Here is a 16,849-nt window from a genome sequence, read left to right as displayed (position 1 = left end):
GGAAGAATTGAGAAGAAAGAGCATAAATCAGAGGGATACACAGATTAATTAACAAGTCACAGTCTAATCACCAATAGTTGTGGAAGGAAAACCTGTCTGGTGATTGAACAGTAAAAAGCACAGTGATGAATTAAGAAAGTATTTGCACAGTACAGAGGTTTCCTTAAATGAAGTGCAGTGCAGGGAAGCAGGTACAGGGGACAGCAAGAAGATGATAACTTTCCTTTTTTTTTTTCCTTCAGGCACTAGTAAGAGATAAGAYGTCTGAAATATCTGAATGCTTTTATGAAATAAGATGCCTTCCAAAGTCAAGGGATTAAAATGCATTATTGYGACAAATATCTTTAATTTCATTAYTTAGTGAGTGAGGAGTCTATGGAGKACAGGAGGATTTTCTTCATTTAACATTTACATATTTTGCATTGCATAGAAATTGCCATGTAAAGATCTTGGAACACTCGCCAAATGTTGGTGATTTAAACACTAAAAAACTCCTGCAGAAGTTAATTGGTTTTCTCCTATTTACAAAAGCAAACCCAGAAAATYAAGGCCATTAACACYAGAAAAGGAAAAAAAGCTCACTATTCACCATAGATTACTTACACTGAGAAACAAGCATCCACTATAAAAGTCATCAGTTAGGCTTATAGAAAACATTATTTAGCTTGGGTCTATTTAAGAGATATTATAGTGCCATGGAAGAAAACGGAAGGTCTCTACAGTCAGAATTCGCRCCACCTGCTTTACAAGTTACAAGGTAGTTATCCAAAGAGAAGAAAATGCAGATATTGGTTTACAGCATAAGTATTTCCCAGATAATTATTTTCTTGTTGTGTTTTAAACCCATGCATCTTCTATATGAAATTCAATTGTCATATCAAGCTATACACACAAAGCAGAACTGAGAGCACTGACTGTTTATTTTAAGTGAATTTTTCTTTTGCAGTTTAGTGTAACTGGAGGTAGATGCAATATTAAGTGATTTTTTTCCAGTAGTTTGAAATATGTCATCTATAAATATTATAGGATGGAGTACTGGGGATTGGAATCAGTTGCTTGAAGTCTAYATAAACATGCAAATGAAACAACAAATAAATCACAGCAGTTTCTATCATGATTGTCAATACAGTGTAGCACAGGTCTTCTTGGATGAAAGGCTGTTTCTGTGATGTCAAAAYAGTAATGCTAATATTGCAAAAATTCCACGTATATGCTACTGGAGGAGATACAAGATTCAGACACAAAGCAACAACTATGCTGTTCCTATTATTTCCCATGTAACTCAAATGATCAAAACCAAGTTGAAGGGAATTACATGCCAAACAGTCTGTAACCTGCTGTGTAGGAAAAAATTTCAGACCTTGCAGGCAGGGGTTTCATTTCATGTAATTTTATGAAAATGGATACTGCCATTGTCATGACTTTTGCCTTAACCACATCTGTCAGACTCACTTTCAGAGCTGTTAAATTTGTTCTCCTCGGTGGATTTCTTTGTGGGAATAAYGGAAGCTCCCAGAAACTTCAGTTGAAAGTACTTTTACAATTACATGATTACTTGATCAAATCAGTGAAGTGCTCAACAATCTGTAACTGGGGACAAATACTGATAAATAGACAGGCCCTAACTATGGTTTAGTAATAAAATTTTGTAGTAATGCCCTTTCCATAGAATCCTAGATTTGCAAAGGAGCAAAACTGGTCTGGTGTAATATAAATGGCAAAAAAAATTAGCAACAAAATAGAAAGTGTTTTTAAAATAAAATCTTCAATGCTCTTTCTTTTAAATTTGCCACAAAGTTTGTTGGATATACAGATAACCCAAAATACAAACATTTCTGTAAACTGAAATACTCATACTTATCTGCATATATGACCATACACTGCAACATCACAAGTAGATGGTCAAGAASAAGTTAGAAAGAAAAATCAGATTATATGCTCTGTGTTTCCTTGGTGCAATTTCTTGCCAGCAGCATACAATTTTTGTATTAATTAACAGATTTAAGCACGTATTTAATTCAAAGACCACAARTAATTTTACTGGAATGAATCGGACTCTTCAGAAACTTTCAAGATAAGACGGTCCCAGTGTCCTCAAATCAGCAGGCCTGTAACGTTCTGCCTCTGGCAGTATTGAATTCCTTTCAGGAAATGAAAGATACAATGTAATAACTGATCACTCTCATCCTTCCCTACTAAGAACAGAAAGCTTCCCAAATGAAGTTTACAAGRAAGTTGAAGGCAAGCCTCTCTCATCATACAGATGGGATGGTCCTTTTAAAGTCAACAGGCAGGATTAACATTTGACCTCTCATACACAGAACATATACAATAGAACTTACACTGATTTTAAAATGTACTTCCTGGCCCGAGAACTAAGAATCTGCTCTGATTCATAATGCATGAAATGTAATCATTTTCATTTGTTTTTTTTCTTAGTGAAAACCCAAACAATATAAATTTAAAGATTTTTCATATCAAACTGATTTATATAATACTCRAAACTTTACAAAATAGTACTAAAGTAGTCAATAAAAAGATCAAATTTAAAATATTTACATTTTGTACATAATTTCCTCTTACTTACAATTATTAAATAATCTTCTGTGGTTTCCTTAATTTTAGGGAAAAGCTTTTAATAACTAAAAACTAATTTTTAATTACTATCAGATAGCTTTTTACTTGAACAGAATTTGTGAATGTGAAACATTACCTCCACATTTTCAGTAGCAGTTATATATCTATATCTATATAATACAGATRTATATATATRTATGTATCTTGTTTTATAGCTGTTTTATAATGCAGTCCTSTTTTCTATAATAAACAGTGGAGATCTAAATAAGAAAATGGCACAGTATGGATGAAAACATTATATTCCCAACTCTTAAATCCCTTTATGTCATTTGGCTTCTAGAGAATCCAGTTTCTTGATAATTTATGTTATTCTTCCAGTACTTTCAAGRAATTGCATCCATACTTTTTAGATTTTTTTGTCATCATCTTTTGAGAAGTTATTTCCTGAAGGTACTTCACAGAGACTATCACCATCCGTGCTGAAATCATCATCATTGTCGTCGTCATCAGAATCAGCCAACATTTTACTTGGTGACTTCTTCAGTCTACTAAAACAAAAATACACATCTTTGCTATTAAAATGGCACATCTAAACACAGAACACTTATACAAAGCTTAAAACATTGTCAGGCAAGATTTACATTTTTGAAGTATGTCAAAGGGCTCCACAAGGAGCAGTTTATCATAGACTACATCTTAAATGAAACAAACATGCACAAGACCAAGCAACAGCATTTTCAAGAACCTCTAACTAAAGTGGCAGAGAGGGGAAACAGTAACCTTTGCACACTGGGATGTTTACAGATGGCGAAGGAAAACTAAAACAGATTTACTGTATCTCTCAGCCATGAGGGAAATTTTTACTACTACAAATGGTAAGAGTGTCAAGTYGCACCACTTTTTTCAATTTTATATTCCCTGCCTCAATGATTTTATTCAGTAGGGAGATCTTGGAAAAAAGACTGGGMTGCCTAGAGAGTTTCACAGGTCTATGTCAAACCGTGTGCTTATGACAAACTTTAGAGGAAGCCCTCAGTTGATGGACGACAGGAGTAAGACGTTAAACGTGTGAGTAGTGGTGTGATACAGATCTGAAAAGTCTGACAAATCATCCTACCTTAATTCTTTTTTTGCAGTGTTAAGCTGTCCTTGTAATTGTTCGTTTATATCTAGCTGCTCTTCAAGTTCTCTCTGAAGTTTCTTTTTRGCATTTTCCAGTCTGTCTATTTCTTCTTCAGCTTCTTCAACTTGACGTTTCATTGCTTTCAAACGCAAACTCAGCTGCAATATTTACATGTCATCTTATTAGAGGACTATTTTAATAAAGGAATTTTATTCTTCCAGCATCTATGAGAGGGAGAATAAAGACAAAACTTTGCCAGTGTAGTGACACTGTATTCCTCTGCCTCAGAAATATCTGAAAATCAGCATTAGACTTTCAGAAAAAGAATGCGGTATGATTTTTTTTTTATAAAGAAAAGCCAGGAACAAGCAAAGAGAGCTTTGGTAGAGTAAGACCATGTTATGTGAAGCAAGAGCTGGCTATCAATTATGACAGACTAATAAGTGTGTCTAAACAACTTTAACAGACAGATACTACAAAACACATCTCAAAAACCCAGAGGATTTTTTAAGCTCATTCCCACAATGAATGTATGAAATTTGAAACACACTGTTCTTTCTCCAGGCAGAATATTTGGTTTATGTGCTGGAACAAACCATGTTTTAAGCCCGGAATCAACAAAGACCACAGTAATAGTAAAGCACATTGCTATTAGAACATCAGGGAATGCTTAGTACTTACAGCTTATATTTAACAATAAACAGCTTCTTTCTTWAAACAAAATTTTATGGTAGCAGAACAGATTACTTGTTAGCGCTGTTACAGGATTAATTAGTCTGTTRTTTGCTTTATTTCTTAAATTAGCATTGCTTCTATAACTGCTTTCATAATTTTCAAAATTAGTAACAATTTAGTACTAGACCAAAGCACATCATGCAAGAGCAGTTGCAAATATCACTAAATACGAGTTCATAAACAACAGAGTAATCTAGAATCTACCTACATTCTTCTCATATCTTTTGTACATGATGGTTTATGCTAGTAGGATTAATATCAGATATTTGCATATTAGTCTTTCTCTCTACCTGGTCCTTCTGATCAGTCAATGACAGATGTTCATCATCTACTTGCAACATTAACTCCTTCACTTTTCTCTCAAGTCTGCGGTTACTTAGTTGCAAATTAGCTCTATCCCTAGGAAAAACCCAAAACAAACAAAAGACAGGTTTGTACAAAAAGAACCAAAATACTCCCCATCTAAATAATATAATTCCTTAGCAATCTTCTAAGAACTAAACAAATACTAAGGGTCCCTGCTTGGACYTAGTGATTCCATGCAACATATTAAGAAATTTGTTCAAAAGCAGGAATGACTAAGGAGAATTTCTTCAGTCACCACTGCAATATTCAGGAACATAAGTACACTCCTCCAAGATTAAACAAAAAGTGAATATGAAAGTGGGTGTCTCATGGTACAGTTAATATTTTTARGCCTGTTCCTGATATTAGACATTGMTARAATAAGGARCTATGGAACCATGTTAGCACTGTGCCAAATTTTAAAATTTAAGACAACATCTACTGTGCTTGCAGTCAAAAAGAAAATTTGCAATACTTTTATGAAACAGCAACCATTTTAATTTAGTGAAAAAAAAAAAAAACCAAGCAAATTGTAATAGAGGCTTAATATTAGCAAGTGGCCATAATAACAAACATAAACATGCATGTTTTGATCTTAACTGGTTTTACCTCTCTTCATTTTCAAGTCGTTCTTCTAGCTCTGTGATCCTTGCTTCCATCTGAGCAACAAGTCCCTCTTTACTGGATCGGTAAGAACCCTCCAGGTGAAGGATTCGGCTCTTCAAGTCCTTGTTCTGTAGTTGGAACACACTTGGTTAATACATGCTCAGACTAACAAATATCACCTTAAAACAGAATTCATTTCCCCACAAAAACAGAAGGTGATCAGTACATTATTTAGTAAACATGGAAAGTCATTGAGATTTTACAGTTTACTACAAACAGTGTTACTAYAAACAACTTTTCTATTACAGTGCCTTATTGAAAAGAATTTACTGTTCAGCTTCAGTTAAARTTTTAGGATTAAATGGACTCTTAAACCTCAGATAGATGCAAGCCTCTTACACCAGTACTGTTTAATACATCAATTTGTTTTTTTAAAATACTCTGTCAGATCTGTCTTATGCCCCACACAATTCTTTTGTAATGTTCTGTGTTCTTGCCCTGTAAAATACTGGTGTATGGCTAGAACAAATAGTCAAAGAAATTATTTACATGCAATACCACTTTACTTTATCAAAGCTGGGTTTTCTTYCCCCCCAGCTCTTTCTTAACTATCCAATGCTACTCCTACTTCAAARATCATTCAAAAAAGATTTGCAAAAACAGACTTCTTGCTCAGATTTACACTTCCATTTTTCTGAGGCTAGGTAATTTAGGTTTTCAATGGGGACCTAACAAAAGAGTTGCCAAAACAAAAACCAAAGCCACAAATAAAGAGTCAAGAGTTGCCAAAACAAAAACCAAAGCCACAAATAAAGAGTCACATGGGGAACAGAAAAACAAAGCTCTTTGTTACAGAAATCCAAAGCATAATCAAACACAGAGAAAAGGACTATGACAGATAATGCAGAACTAAAGTATAAGAATGTACCTAGTACATACCAGTAGTGGTATTCTCTTTTCCTCAAACAATTGAGATAAATGTCACATAAGGCAAGGGACCGAATTAGGTGTGAAGTACAAATTCATTCTCTAAATTCCCATTACAATGTTTTATGTTCCTGAGATGTAAATAATACTCTGACTTGTTAAAATAGCTTTCCCCTGGATCTCAGCTAAGGYCTATGAAAGTTATGCTTTCAAAGACCACTGAACTGCAGAAAAAATCGTTCACTACTACAAAATAAAACATGCAACTAAAATAATCATTACTTAAATTAAACCTTCAACAGTGTTCCTGAAGTACTGTCCAGGCTTTGCAGAACATCTCTACCAAAAGTGATCAAAGCATTTACAATCAGACATAATTACCTGTCTTTCCAGTGAAATTTTGTCACACTCCAAATCTTGCTTTATAGCTCTTTCCTGAAGTAGCTCTGTTCTCATTTGTTCAATCTATTACAGAAAGAAGACAGATATTTTAATGAGAGACTTAATTTACATTTATCTATATGATACTGTTTGTATGTATATATAAAAACTACACATACCCATGCAATAAGGAGTATGTTCTTTCTCAGAACTCAAGACATACACATGATTTCAGATGAGCTTTACAGCTACAATCCTGGACAAAATTTTCTGCTTCAGGAAGTGCATRTTATTCCCACTACTCATTCTAGGCATTTCACACCCACATTGCATATTGCTGATGTTCACTGTATACATTCTGTAGCAAGGAACTGAACTCTAAGCTGTTGTATGAGTGACATATCATGTGGCAGGACACTGAGTTCAGTTAACTCAGTTACAGCATTATCTCAGTAAAGGTCTTTTGAAAGTCAGTGGGAATTCTTGCACAAAAAATCCAAAAGCAATGCTAAGAATGTGAAGGTTAAACAAATACAGCACATGAAAATTTACCCTAGGCCTTATTTTTTAACCACACCATAATACTAACATACACATTGTTAGTTAWTCATGTTTAAAGGAAGTCATTTGCACTGTTTCTGGAGCTTGGAAATTAATATATGAATACAAATAATGGCAGCAACCCATGCAGCTGCATATGTTATGTCACAGTATGGTTTCAGAAGAGTAGAAGGCATTCCTGAAAACTAAGGTCATAACAGCTACTAGAATACCAGTGGTAGCATATGGCTGTGTTCTCAACAGCTGGKTAATTTCTAAAAAGCTCTCATTGTCACATGGAAACCTAATAATAACAATGTTTTATACGTTATATAGTAAAATATTATATGTTACAATATTATAGACACAAATTAGAATCACATGTGTACAATAGATGCATTTATTGATGAAATAAATGAAAAAAGTTATAATGTGAGGCATTATGCAGAATTTATTCTGCTGCARTTGCTTTAGCAAGACAGACACAGGAAAAAATAAAGCTAAATTTGTAGCAAAATGAATGACTAATTAAAAATGTAGCTGTTAACTGAAGAAAGGGGTTTTGTTTTATGTAGGAACTTGCTTAATGGACCACTCTGAGGTTCCACTGTACTCTTACTGTGCTCAGAGGCTGTAACAAATTTGTGCAGCCTTCCCAAGATTCAAATTAAGGAATTATTTAGAGGATAATTATTTCCAAGATGACTGCCACTGTTTTCAGGCACCTATTGGTAAAAGCAACCTTACAGAAAAGTAATGGGAGAGAGAAAAAGTACTATATTTTATTAGGTTCAGAAGCTACATGCAAATACATACAAGAGCTTGTAAAAAGAAAAGGCAGGAGATASAATTCTTGCTGGAGGAGATACAGACTGTTCTATCTTGTGTGTTTCAGTAGTGARCACATAATTAACATGGTCAAAGAAGAACAGCACTTGTCTGCCAAAAAGYGCAGAAAGTTTCACTTATTTCACAGCAGTAAGACATACCAGTTTACAGAACCATACTCTATGTATGAATAAGAAGAATAAATTATTTCTGCAGCTTAAGGCAACATTTATCACAGCTGGGTTTTTAAGAATGCTAACAACAAAGAATTGGGAAAAGCAACAATATCAGATTTTACAAACCTTTGTCATTTCGTGCCAGCTTTAGGATTAAAAGCTATTGAGTTTGTAATTTGTGAAAGCAATATGATTTATAACAATAATTTAGATGTCATCAGTATTCACCATCTCACAGGTTTGCAGCCTATGTTTCTTGTTAATGCCTAAGTACTATGTATATATATGTATATACGTGTGTGTGCATACAAAAATAAAAYATGCCTTTATATACCTAGACAATTTCTAAGTACGTGACCAAAAAGCCAAATTATTAACAAAGAAAAAAGCTAAAGCTAAACAAATCCCTTTGATACTTCCGAATTGAAAAGCCACATTTTTATTACTTTGCTTCCCACAGCCAGTGCCAGCTGAAGAGCAGGTACACAGCCCTCAGCTGGGAACACTTCACCAAAAGGAAGCAAATGATGCATTCAGTGCAATTTTATCCTTCTCTATTTATTCTAAATTTGTCATGAGAACTACTAAGTCTATATTTCACGTTTATTGGAAATGACTCTGAAGTCGACACTCTTGCTCACATTTTCACAGAATGCATGAATTGATGAGGGTATCTTAAAGATTTTTCAATTATGTTTGTAAAATCAATATGGCAAGAGATACTGCACTTCACTTATTCACAGGAAAAGAAAAATCATGTATTAAAATGTGTCCTGTCCCTGTTCACTTTAGACTCAGAGCAGCTGAGTGCTCTACTTTTGTGTGTGTGTGTGTGTGTGTGTGTGTGTGTGTGTGTAGTTGGACCATTTTGGTCTTTCTAGAGTTACTAATGCCTTATCATTTAAAAACTAATAGGATATGACCCACTTTTCCCAATTTTTTTTTTTGTTTCCTCTCTGCTATGGTACTTACTGAGAAAAGGAAAGAGGAGATGAGAACAGTGTGTCATGCAGCCATTCAGATTCAAAAGGGTGTTTAAATTAAAAAATAATAACATTTCATGGCAAATGAAATGTGAACTGTTAGCCTTGCCAATGTTTATTCAAACATTCAGCTTTATGTAAAATAGAACCAGTTGTTTAAATTTGTTTTTACTGGAAATTTCAGTATTATACTTCATTATCAGTATGTTAAAATAACATATTTATAAYAATAGTTTTAAAAATGTAGAGAAATACAGATATTACCAAAACAAATCCATTATAATTTCTCATGTCATTATAAATGCTTAGCAGACCCTGAAATACTCTTTTAGTAATTTGACTGCTTAGTCATTCTGGCATAAAATCAAAACAAAGCAACCTTTATAAGCCATGTGTGAAATGAGAAATTCCAGACCTCAAAATAAACATGTCTTTTACCCAGTATGTAACATTTTGGTCACCAAACTATATTTTAGGTTTCCATTCAGTTAGCAAATTAACTTACTATAGTACCCACTAGTGCAGCCATGACTCAAGTACTTTTATCCCAGGTTTACAACACAGGCACAGACTCCAGTATTAAAGGCTTCCTGATTTAACAATAGCATGACCCCACATTATTATGGGTCTTTTACATTCCATTTCACCCACTGACTTGGAGTCTGTACAGTATCAATGGAACAATAGCAAAAAGTCTTTATTACAATCAAACAGAACCTCAGTAACCTGAGTTCAAACAAAGCTGTAATGGTGCCTTGGTGCTTCAAGGTTGTGTGAGAGAAAGCTGAGCTCCACCTCACTTTAAACTCTCCAGCTGTCTCAGTGGAACACACAATTTCATTGAAAAGACACAGAAACTTAGATTTTGCACTCTGTTCTCTCACTGAAGCTAAGCTATTCAAAAGAATGTCACCAGGTTCCTTTTTTTTTCTGAAGAAAGAGAAAACAGAACAGACCATTGTGGGTACCCCAAAGTTAATTGTCCCCTGAACTTCAAGGACATTACTTTGAGCCGCAGTACTTCACGTGGAGTTACAACAGCAGACACGCTGYAATGAGTTATGCATCAGTTTCACATGATTCAAAATGCTAAACTAAAGCAAAGAACATTGGCTAGGCCATGATATTTCAAGACAGCCACATCACTGTATTCCATCCCATGACCTAATATAATATTTGCATGATCCTGACTACTCAGCCATGGACACTCTGGCTACTTTTGCAGTGATCAGGCCCGATACTCTACCGATTTATTATAAATCTGTGTTACAGGAGCTGTAATTTCTTATGTCAGTTCTTTCAGTAATCTTGAATAATATTATTAAGGCCTCTGTCTACAAACCAATAAACTCCTAATTCTCTTAAGACTTGGTAATTTCCAACTCAATGGTCTCATTTCCAATGCACTTTCCCCCACCTGCCCATTCACTGGCTTTACTGAAGACAGAGGTAAAATGTTCCTTTATTTGAGAGGGTGTACCTAGACCACTTTTTATCTTGACAGAGGCCTCATAATACAGTCTCCACAACTTCTTCCCTCAAACTGTACAGTCAAAAAGCTTTTTGTTACTTGTTTGAGTTACTATGATAGGTCTCACTTAGYTTGGCAAGTATCACTCTATCTTTACATTTTCTGCCCCATGAGCCAAACCCCATTAATAAATCCTTCTTGCCCTCTTTCTGGGCTGTCAACTTATATTAACTTCTRGAAAAAGTTTTTAGGTGTAAAATGCTTTCCCATTGTCTTGTCTTTGATATACCTTAAATCAGTTTTTACACTTATAATGAAAATAAATGTTCCTCTTTGTTGAGACTGTCCAGCATCCTTGGTTCAACTGATTTCACTGATTAATTCCACAACTTCCTAAGCTCCTCCTCCTTTGAAATTAAGACTCTATTATGCTGAATTACTTTTCAGTAAAATTAAAATTGTCATCTTTCATTATAAGAGACTCTTCACAACAGACTTACTAGTCTTCAGTCTTTATATATATCCTGTGTTTGTTTTCCAGTTAGAAAAGCAGACAAAAACTGGTCTTGATGATGTRGAGGGAGCATATTTARTCACGTTTGTAAACCTTGGKTTKTTTGGATTTAATGCTCTGCTTAAGTACAGTATATAATTCCTATTRCTAATCACTAGTTGATCAATATTGATTGTGATCCTAATAACACTTTTTCATTGAATCATTAAGCGGAAATTGGAGAACTTGCTCAAGTACCTGTTCTCTGCATCTGCTGATCCTCTCAGACAACAAATCTGAATTATTCTTTTCTTCGTCAAGTTCAAGTTCCAGGTGAGATAACTTGTCCTAAGTARAACAAAGAAAAGCAACCTCAACACACTACTTTCCATCCTCTTCTGATTGCTACCAGGTCATTCTTCCTTAAACTTCAAGGACTCAAAGTGTCTGAAAGACTAAGCCTGAAAACTGCAATTTCTCTTAAAACATAGCAATAGAGATGGCAGGTAGATAAGCCTTTAGAGTGAACTTGTTTGGTAGAAGTAAAATAAACATTTGTTTCCTTTTTTAATCACTCCCAACAATTTCAAAAAAATAAGAAATTCTGTAAGGTTCCAGAGACTGTTTTGGAATATCTGCATAACATTTGGAAGACAAATTTCTTTTCATCTGCATACAATGATATAGAGATTTATGAAAGTCAAATGACAGCCCAATTGAACTGAACARTTATGAAGCCYTGCAACAAGTTAGTTAGACACAWTGTTATTMAGGCTCCTGAAATGAACTGATATCRAAGGCTAAACAGAACTTACACTTTTAAATACTTTTGAAGTTCTGAATGATGGGCCTACAAATGAAAAGAATGCAAATTTGCATGATAAATTCCAGATAAATTTAATTTAAAATAATTTAATTAAAATGATGAAAGCAAGTTGTAATTTAGAACATCCTGTTAMAATAGATAAGCTAACAAATCACCTTTAGAATACACCAGAATAATTCCTGCAGTAATATTACAAGGATTTTTCAACAACATGAAGCTATTTTRATTCCTTCCAAGCAGAATCCATGTGAAATACCAACATTATTTTCATCTCTTCAAAAAAGAAACAAACCCTAAAGAATGTGTTTTACCTCCATTAGTTTGATCTGTCTTGCCCGATCATCTTTTAAGTGGTTTTTGGCTTCCAGTTCATACTCCAAGCTTTTCACAGTCTGTTCCAGTAACTGAGTTTTTGTTATTGCCTCATCCTGAGCTCTCTGGTGGTCTCTSAGGTTTTCTTCCATCAGACGCATCTGAAACAATAAGATTATGGTAATACACTCCATAGTGTACTTCCTATTAACAAATGCTGGCAGTAAAGGGACTCACTGCAAACACAACAGATCTGGAAGCACGACAGGAATTTCATTGAGTTACCGGCTCTTCACAGTAATTTCTGTTTTATCCACAAGATGGCACCAAGAAAATAAACTTGGATTATGACTTATAATGGAATGCCTCACACTACAGGTTTTACACTGACAATTATGCACAGCAGGGTTCTCAAAATGAAATCCTTGTCATAGCACTTTAGGTGCATTTGTTTGTCAAACATYGCATTTATCTGTCCTAAATAGGAAACCCCATTTCCCCAGCAGAAATAACACACTGATCACCACCATGAAAAATGAAATTCAAAAGCATGCTGAGATCAGCCTCTCMTGATGTACATAAAAGTGTAATAGAAAACATTTGTTATCTTGAAAGCTACCTGCTTTGAATTCTAGGTCAAAGGTTAGAATTTGTCACTKAGTCATTACCTCATCTAGCATCCTTATGTTCATCAGGCGTGATTTCTCTACCTCAATGTTTTTCTCCTTCAACTGCCTCTGCAGATCTGCAAATTCCCTGCGATTTTTTTCCTTGTATTCATCAAGCTGGCTCTGAAGCTCCAGAGTTGATGTTCTTGAGATCTCTACCATTTCAGACATCTGGGCAAAAAGTACATATACAAAAGGTTCTATTGTGCTTAATACAACAAAAGGGTTTTTTTCTCCAGATTCAATATTCAGCTCAGTATTTTCAAGCAGAAAATTTATAAAACGTTCTCAAATAAATTAATTTCTATGCTGAAGTGTGCAAACACAAAACAGTAAGGTTAATTTCTAATAGTAGGTGTGGCAAGACTGTTCTCTTTTTGTCTGTCAGYAGTTCTTCCAGCTGAGTGACACAATGAACTGCACAGCATAGTCACACTTCAGTATGTCAATATTAGTTGTACAATATACATCAGTCTGTGYTGTACACACAGATGGCACAATAAATCTGATACAGAATTGTTTTGAGAATCAGGTGTAAAACTCTGAAATATCACTGTACTGTACATTAGAACTGAACTCAGATCCAGGATCTTCTTTATACAGAACTGGTTTACAATGCTACTTTGAGATGGTGGTGTTCCAATCATTATTCTACTCCTCAAAGCATTTTTAAGAGCCTCTAGTTTAAATAAACTGATAGCGAACTTTGCATTTCAATTTCTTTGACACACTTAAAAATACACATAATTATTTACTACATGTCAATTCATTTAGTTCTGTCTGTCAGATATCCAGATGCCTGCAGCCTCTGTGGGGTAAGCCCATACCTCCTCCTGTAACTTCTCAACAGTCTTGYTCAGTTGCAATCGTTCATTCTCCATTTCATTCTGTATCTGCTTTAACTKCTCCTTCTGCTGAGTTTCATCTTTTAACTGCTGACTTAACTGTTGCCGTTCCTGTGAAATGCAACGGGTGTTCTCCTGCAGTAGATTCAAAAATACATATTATGAAATGTAGACCAYCTTTTCTAATACCTTCAATGAAATGTTACTTAACACAGTACCATCAGCAGCTGCTGTAAAATCAAAATAAACTTAAATTTCAAGGCTTTTTTTGAAAAACGTTTCTGGAGTTACTGATTTCTGGCTAGTATAGGACAAACACTGATGCCAGAAATAACTCAATGTCCATTTATAGCTCTTTTCTTAACTCAGGTATTAATAAAACCATGATGCTCTGGAATAGTCGCTATCAACTATCCAAATGCTGTGGTTTCCTCAGTGTCTACTCTTTCAGTACACTATACTGATTTTCAGTATTTGAAATCTGAATCCCCARTAGGACAGTTTCAATGATCAATTTAAGTATAATCTCTAATTAAAGTGCACCACAGGTACAAAAATCCTTGAGCACTATTCACTGGAATTGGCTGGCCTGTCACAGTGTACCTGCAAATCAGGCAAACAGCCTGTCAGTTGCCAATTTAAAGCCAATTGTTAGTGGCAATTAATTACTTTGGGAAGAATTTTGAAATTCTTCTTATTCAATATGTAAAGAGAACAAAATGRGTGAAATGAAAAGGAGTTATGTGTTTTCACAGTAACCTAAAAGATTATTGTGATATTTCTCTATTTTTCCAAGTAATATTAGTTGAATGTTCTCTTTACAAAAGTAGTAATTTGTTTCAACTGGTAACTGAAAACTAAGAATGCATTTAAACTACAATTCTCTGCAAAGCTAATTCTAGGTGCCTACCATTATCTACCACAATGAAAAGGTAAACTACATATTTTTCACCCATGGAAAGGATCCCATGTTCTGATTGTTTAATTTAGAATSCACAGATTACTTGGCACTGCCATCCATAATGTTGGTATAACTGTTATTTTTTAAGATACTACAGTGCTACTAACATATACAGATACTACTAACCATATATGCTATGGTTAAAGGGCATAATAATTAAGTAATTTCCCTTCTCAATGGTGCAAAAATGTTGAGAAGTATTTAATTTCCTGAAATGTTGCCCTACATAGAGGTAGCTACCCTAAAACAGGGGTTATACTACAACATGAAATGCTACAAAAATACTCCTTGCTTGAGTATCCATAAAGAAAATTTATATCTATATAGAGAGAGAGGGTGATTTTAGATGAAAGCACTAATTCAAACCATCTATTACAATTAAACGTATACCAGTTTTAACTTTTCTMACTAGAAATCCAGAACAGAGGAGAAAGAAACTTGGCTATTGACATTAACTGTTCTCTTCATATTGTCCTTGCCTTTCTTATGCTAGTCCACAATTAAAAGTAATTTGTGTMATGTGAAAAAGCAAGATGGGACAGTCAGGAATTACATTTCCACCGGGATACACATTACTACAGTGCCAAAGTTTGTCATCTAAATCATCAATGGAAACACAAGGCCAAATCAACCTATTGCACAACATTATTCATTAGAACAACTCTAAAGACAGAAAGGCTGAATTGTTCTAAACAAAAGGGCTGCTGATTACATCCTGAGATCTGTTAGTGCTCRTATCCGGTGGACAAGAGTGCAGAATCAGAAAGAAGATTAAATTTAGTGTGCCAGAATTTAGACATAAGTTGTGAATAAAATGTCAAGACAGACTCTCATGTCACCTTCCCCAGAATTCTTTAATTTGGAAACCCTGCCTGAAGGCAGCATTATTTGGCACGATGCCCTGAAGGATGCATAAACAGCAAAAAAAGAACACACTTTTCAAGCATCTTGACCCAAAGCTAATCAAGATGCAGAAGACGTGCATCGTGCATTGATCCATGTTACATAGGAAGGTCAAGTCAGACTGTGACAGAAGGGAGTTCTTAGGGGAGTGTGCTAAATGCAAGCCAGTGATGAGCAGGGGACCCCTACAGTGATTGTGTAGGCTATCAGCAATACATACAAGCAAACAAGGAGAATCGGGGAGGTAGGGCAGATAAACAGATTTAAAATCAGAAACAGAAAAAAAAAAAAGACACCAAAAGACACCAAAAACCAACTCTGGGTAAAAGCCTCAGATGAAACACTTATTCATRTAGTTACAAGGAATATCAGCTTAAAAACATCCTTTTGTGGAAAGTAAAACTCACCCATATTGTTAAAATCTTATATTCTTGAAGCACATTCAATTTAAAGACTTAGAAGTATTTTATTGTTGTTGTTATTTTTTCTTTCTACTATAATTAATTGAACCATGAGAACATGCTGGTTAACAAYGTCTTTCTTTGGTTTTCAATCCACTTAGAGACAAGTTTCAGATTTTCAGGACATTAATGGAAAATTTATGTTGAAGACAACAAACGTAAACAACTATCAGTTGTAAAAAGGTCACTAGCAATTTATATGTACCTCACTTTTGAGTCTGTCTTGCTTGATAWAATCACTTAAAACCTTAGCTTCTAGAAGAAAAACTACGAGAACTCTAAACTGATACTGTTGAAATCAACACTTCTTTGGTTCATGCAAAAGGTGCATTACAGAGAAAAAAAATTAAGTTTGTAGCTTTTAAGGACACAGAATATSATGTCAGTAAGAACAGTTTTAAGATTTATACACATTCCTCTCCTTACTAAACAGATATGGATGTTCATGCCATCTGAATCGGCCAATCTTGACTCATACACAACAYTGCCAATAACTCTCCCCACTGCTCTGAAGTAGATGCCTTCTCCACACCTATAATTTCTGGGCTACTCAGAGAGAAAGCATATCCTTGCACTAAGGAGCAAGGTGGAAAGAGGATTTCCTACAGAGTTTAAGAGGTTGCAAATCCTAATCATATGTGTTAAACATCTCTGGTTTTGTGATTAAATATCCCAGTCCCATGCAACA

General features: G+C 34.7%; 1 protein-coding gene across 3 annotated transcripts in view; it reads right to left on the bottom strand.

The window, feature by feature from the left end:
* Positions 1-902: 902 nt before the first annotated feature.
* Positions 903-16,849, bottom strand: part of CGNL1 (cingulin like 1) — a 53,828-nt gene continuing 37,881 nt past the window's right edge. For 2 of the 3 annotated variants that reach the window (XM_057372119.1, XM_057372120.1), the window contains 9 exons: positions 13,819-13,971; positions 12,992-13,162; positions 12,323-12,484; positions 11,444-11,533; positions 6,695-6,778; positions 5,390-5,514; positions 4,726-4,834; positions 3,695-3,858; positions 903-3,125 (listed from right to left, as the gene is read on the bottom strand). In XM_057372119.1, coding sequence (XP_057228102.1) covers positions 2,984-3,125; positions 3,695-3,858; positions 4,726-4,834; positions 5,390-5,514; positions 6,695-6,778; positions 11,444-11,533; positions 12,323-12,484; positions 12,992-13,162; positions 13,819-13,971 — 1,200 coding nt within the window. In that variant the 3' untranslated portion in view covers positions 903-2,983. The remainder of the gene's footprint in view (positions 3,126-3,694; positions 3,859-4,725; positions 4,835-5,389; positions 5,515-6,694; positions 6,779-11,443; positions 11,534-12,322; positions 12,485-12,991; positions 13,163-13,818; positions 13,972-16,849) is intronic. The other variant, XM_057372121.1, reaches the window with a different exon arrangement.

Source organism: Malurus melanocephalus, unplaced genomic scaffold (assembly GCF_030028575.1).
Source record: "Malurus melanocephalus ecotype Western Australia unplaced genomic scaffold, MMel_1.1 scaffold_163, whole genome shotgun sequence".
NCBI lineage: Eukaryota > Metazoa > Chordata > Aves > Passeriformes > Maluridae > Malurus > Malurus melanocephalus.
The sequence above is the reverse complement of the archived record's forward strand: the minus strand, read 5'-3'. Positions and strand labels throughout refer to the sequence as shown.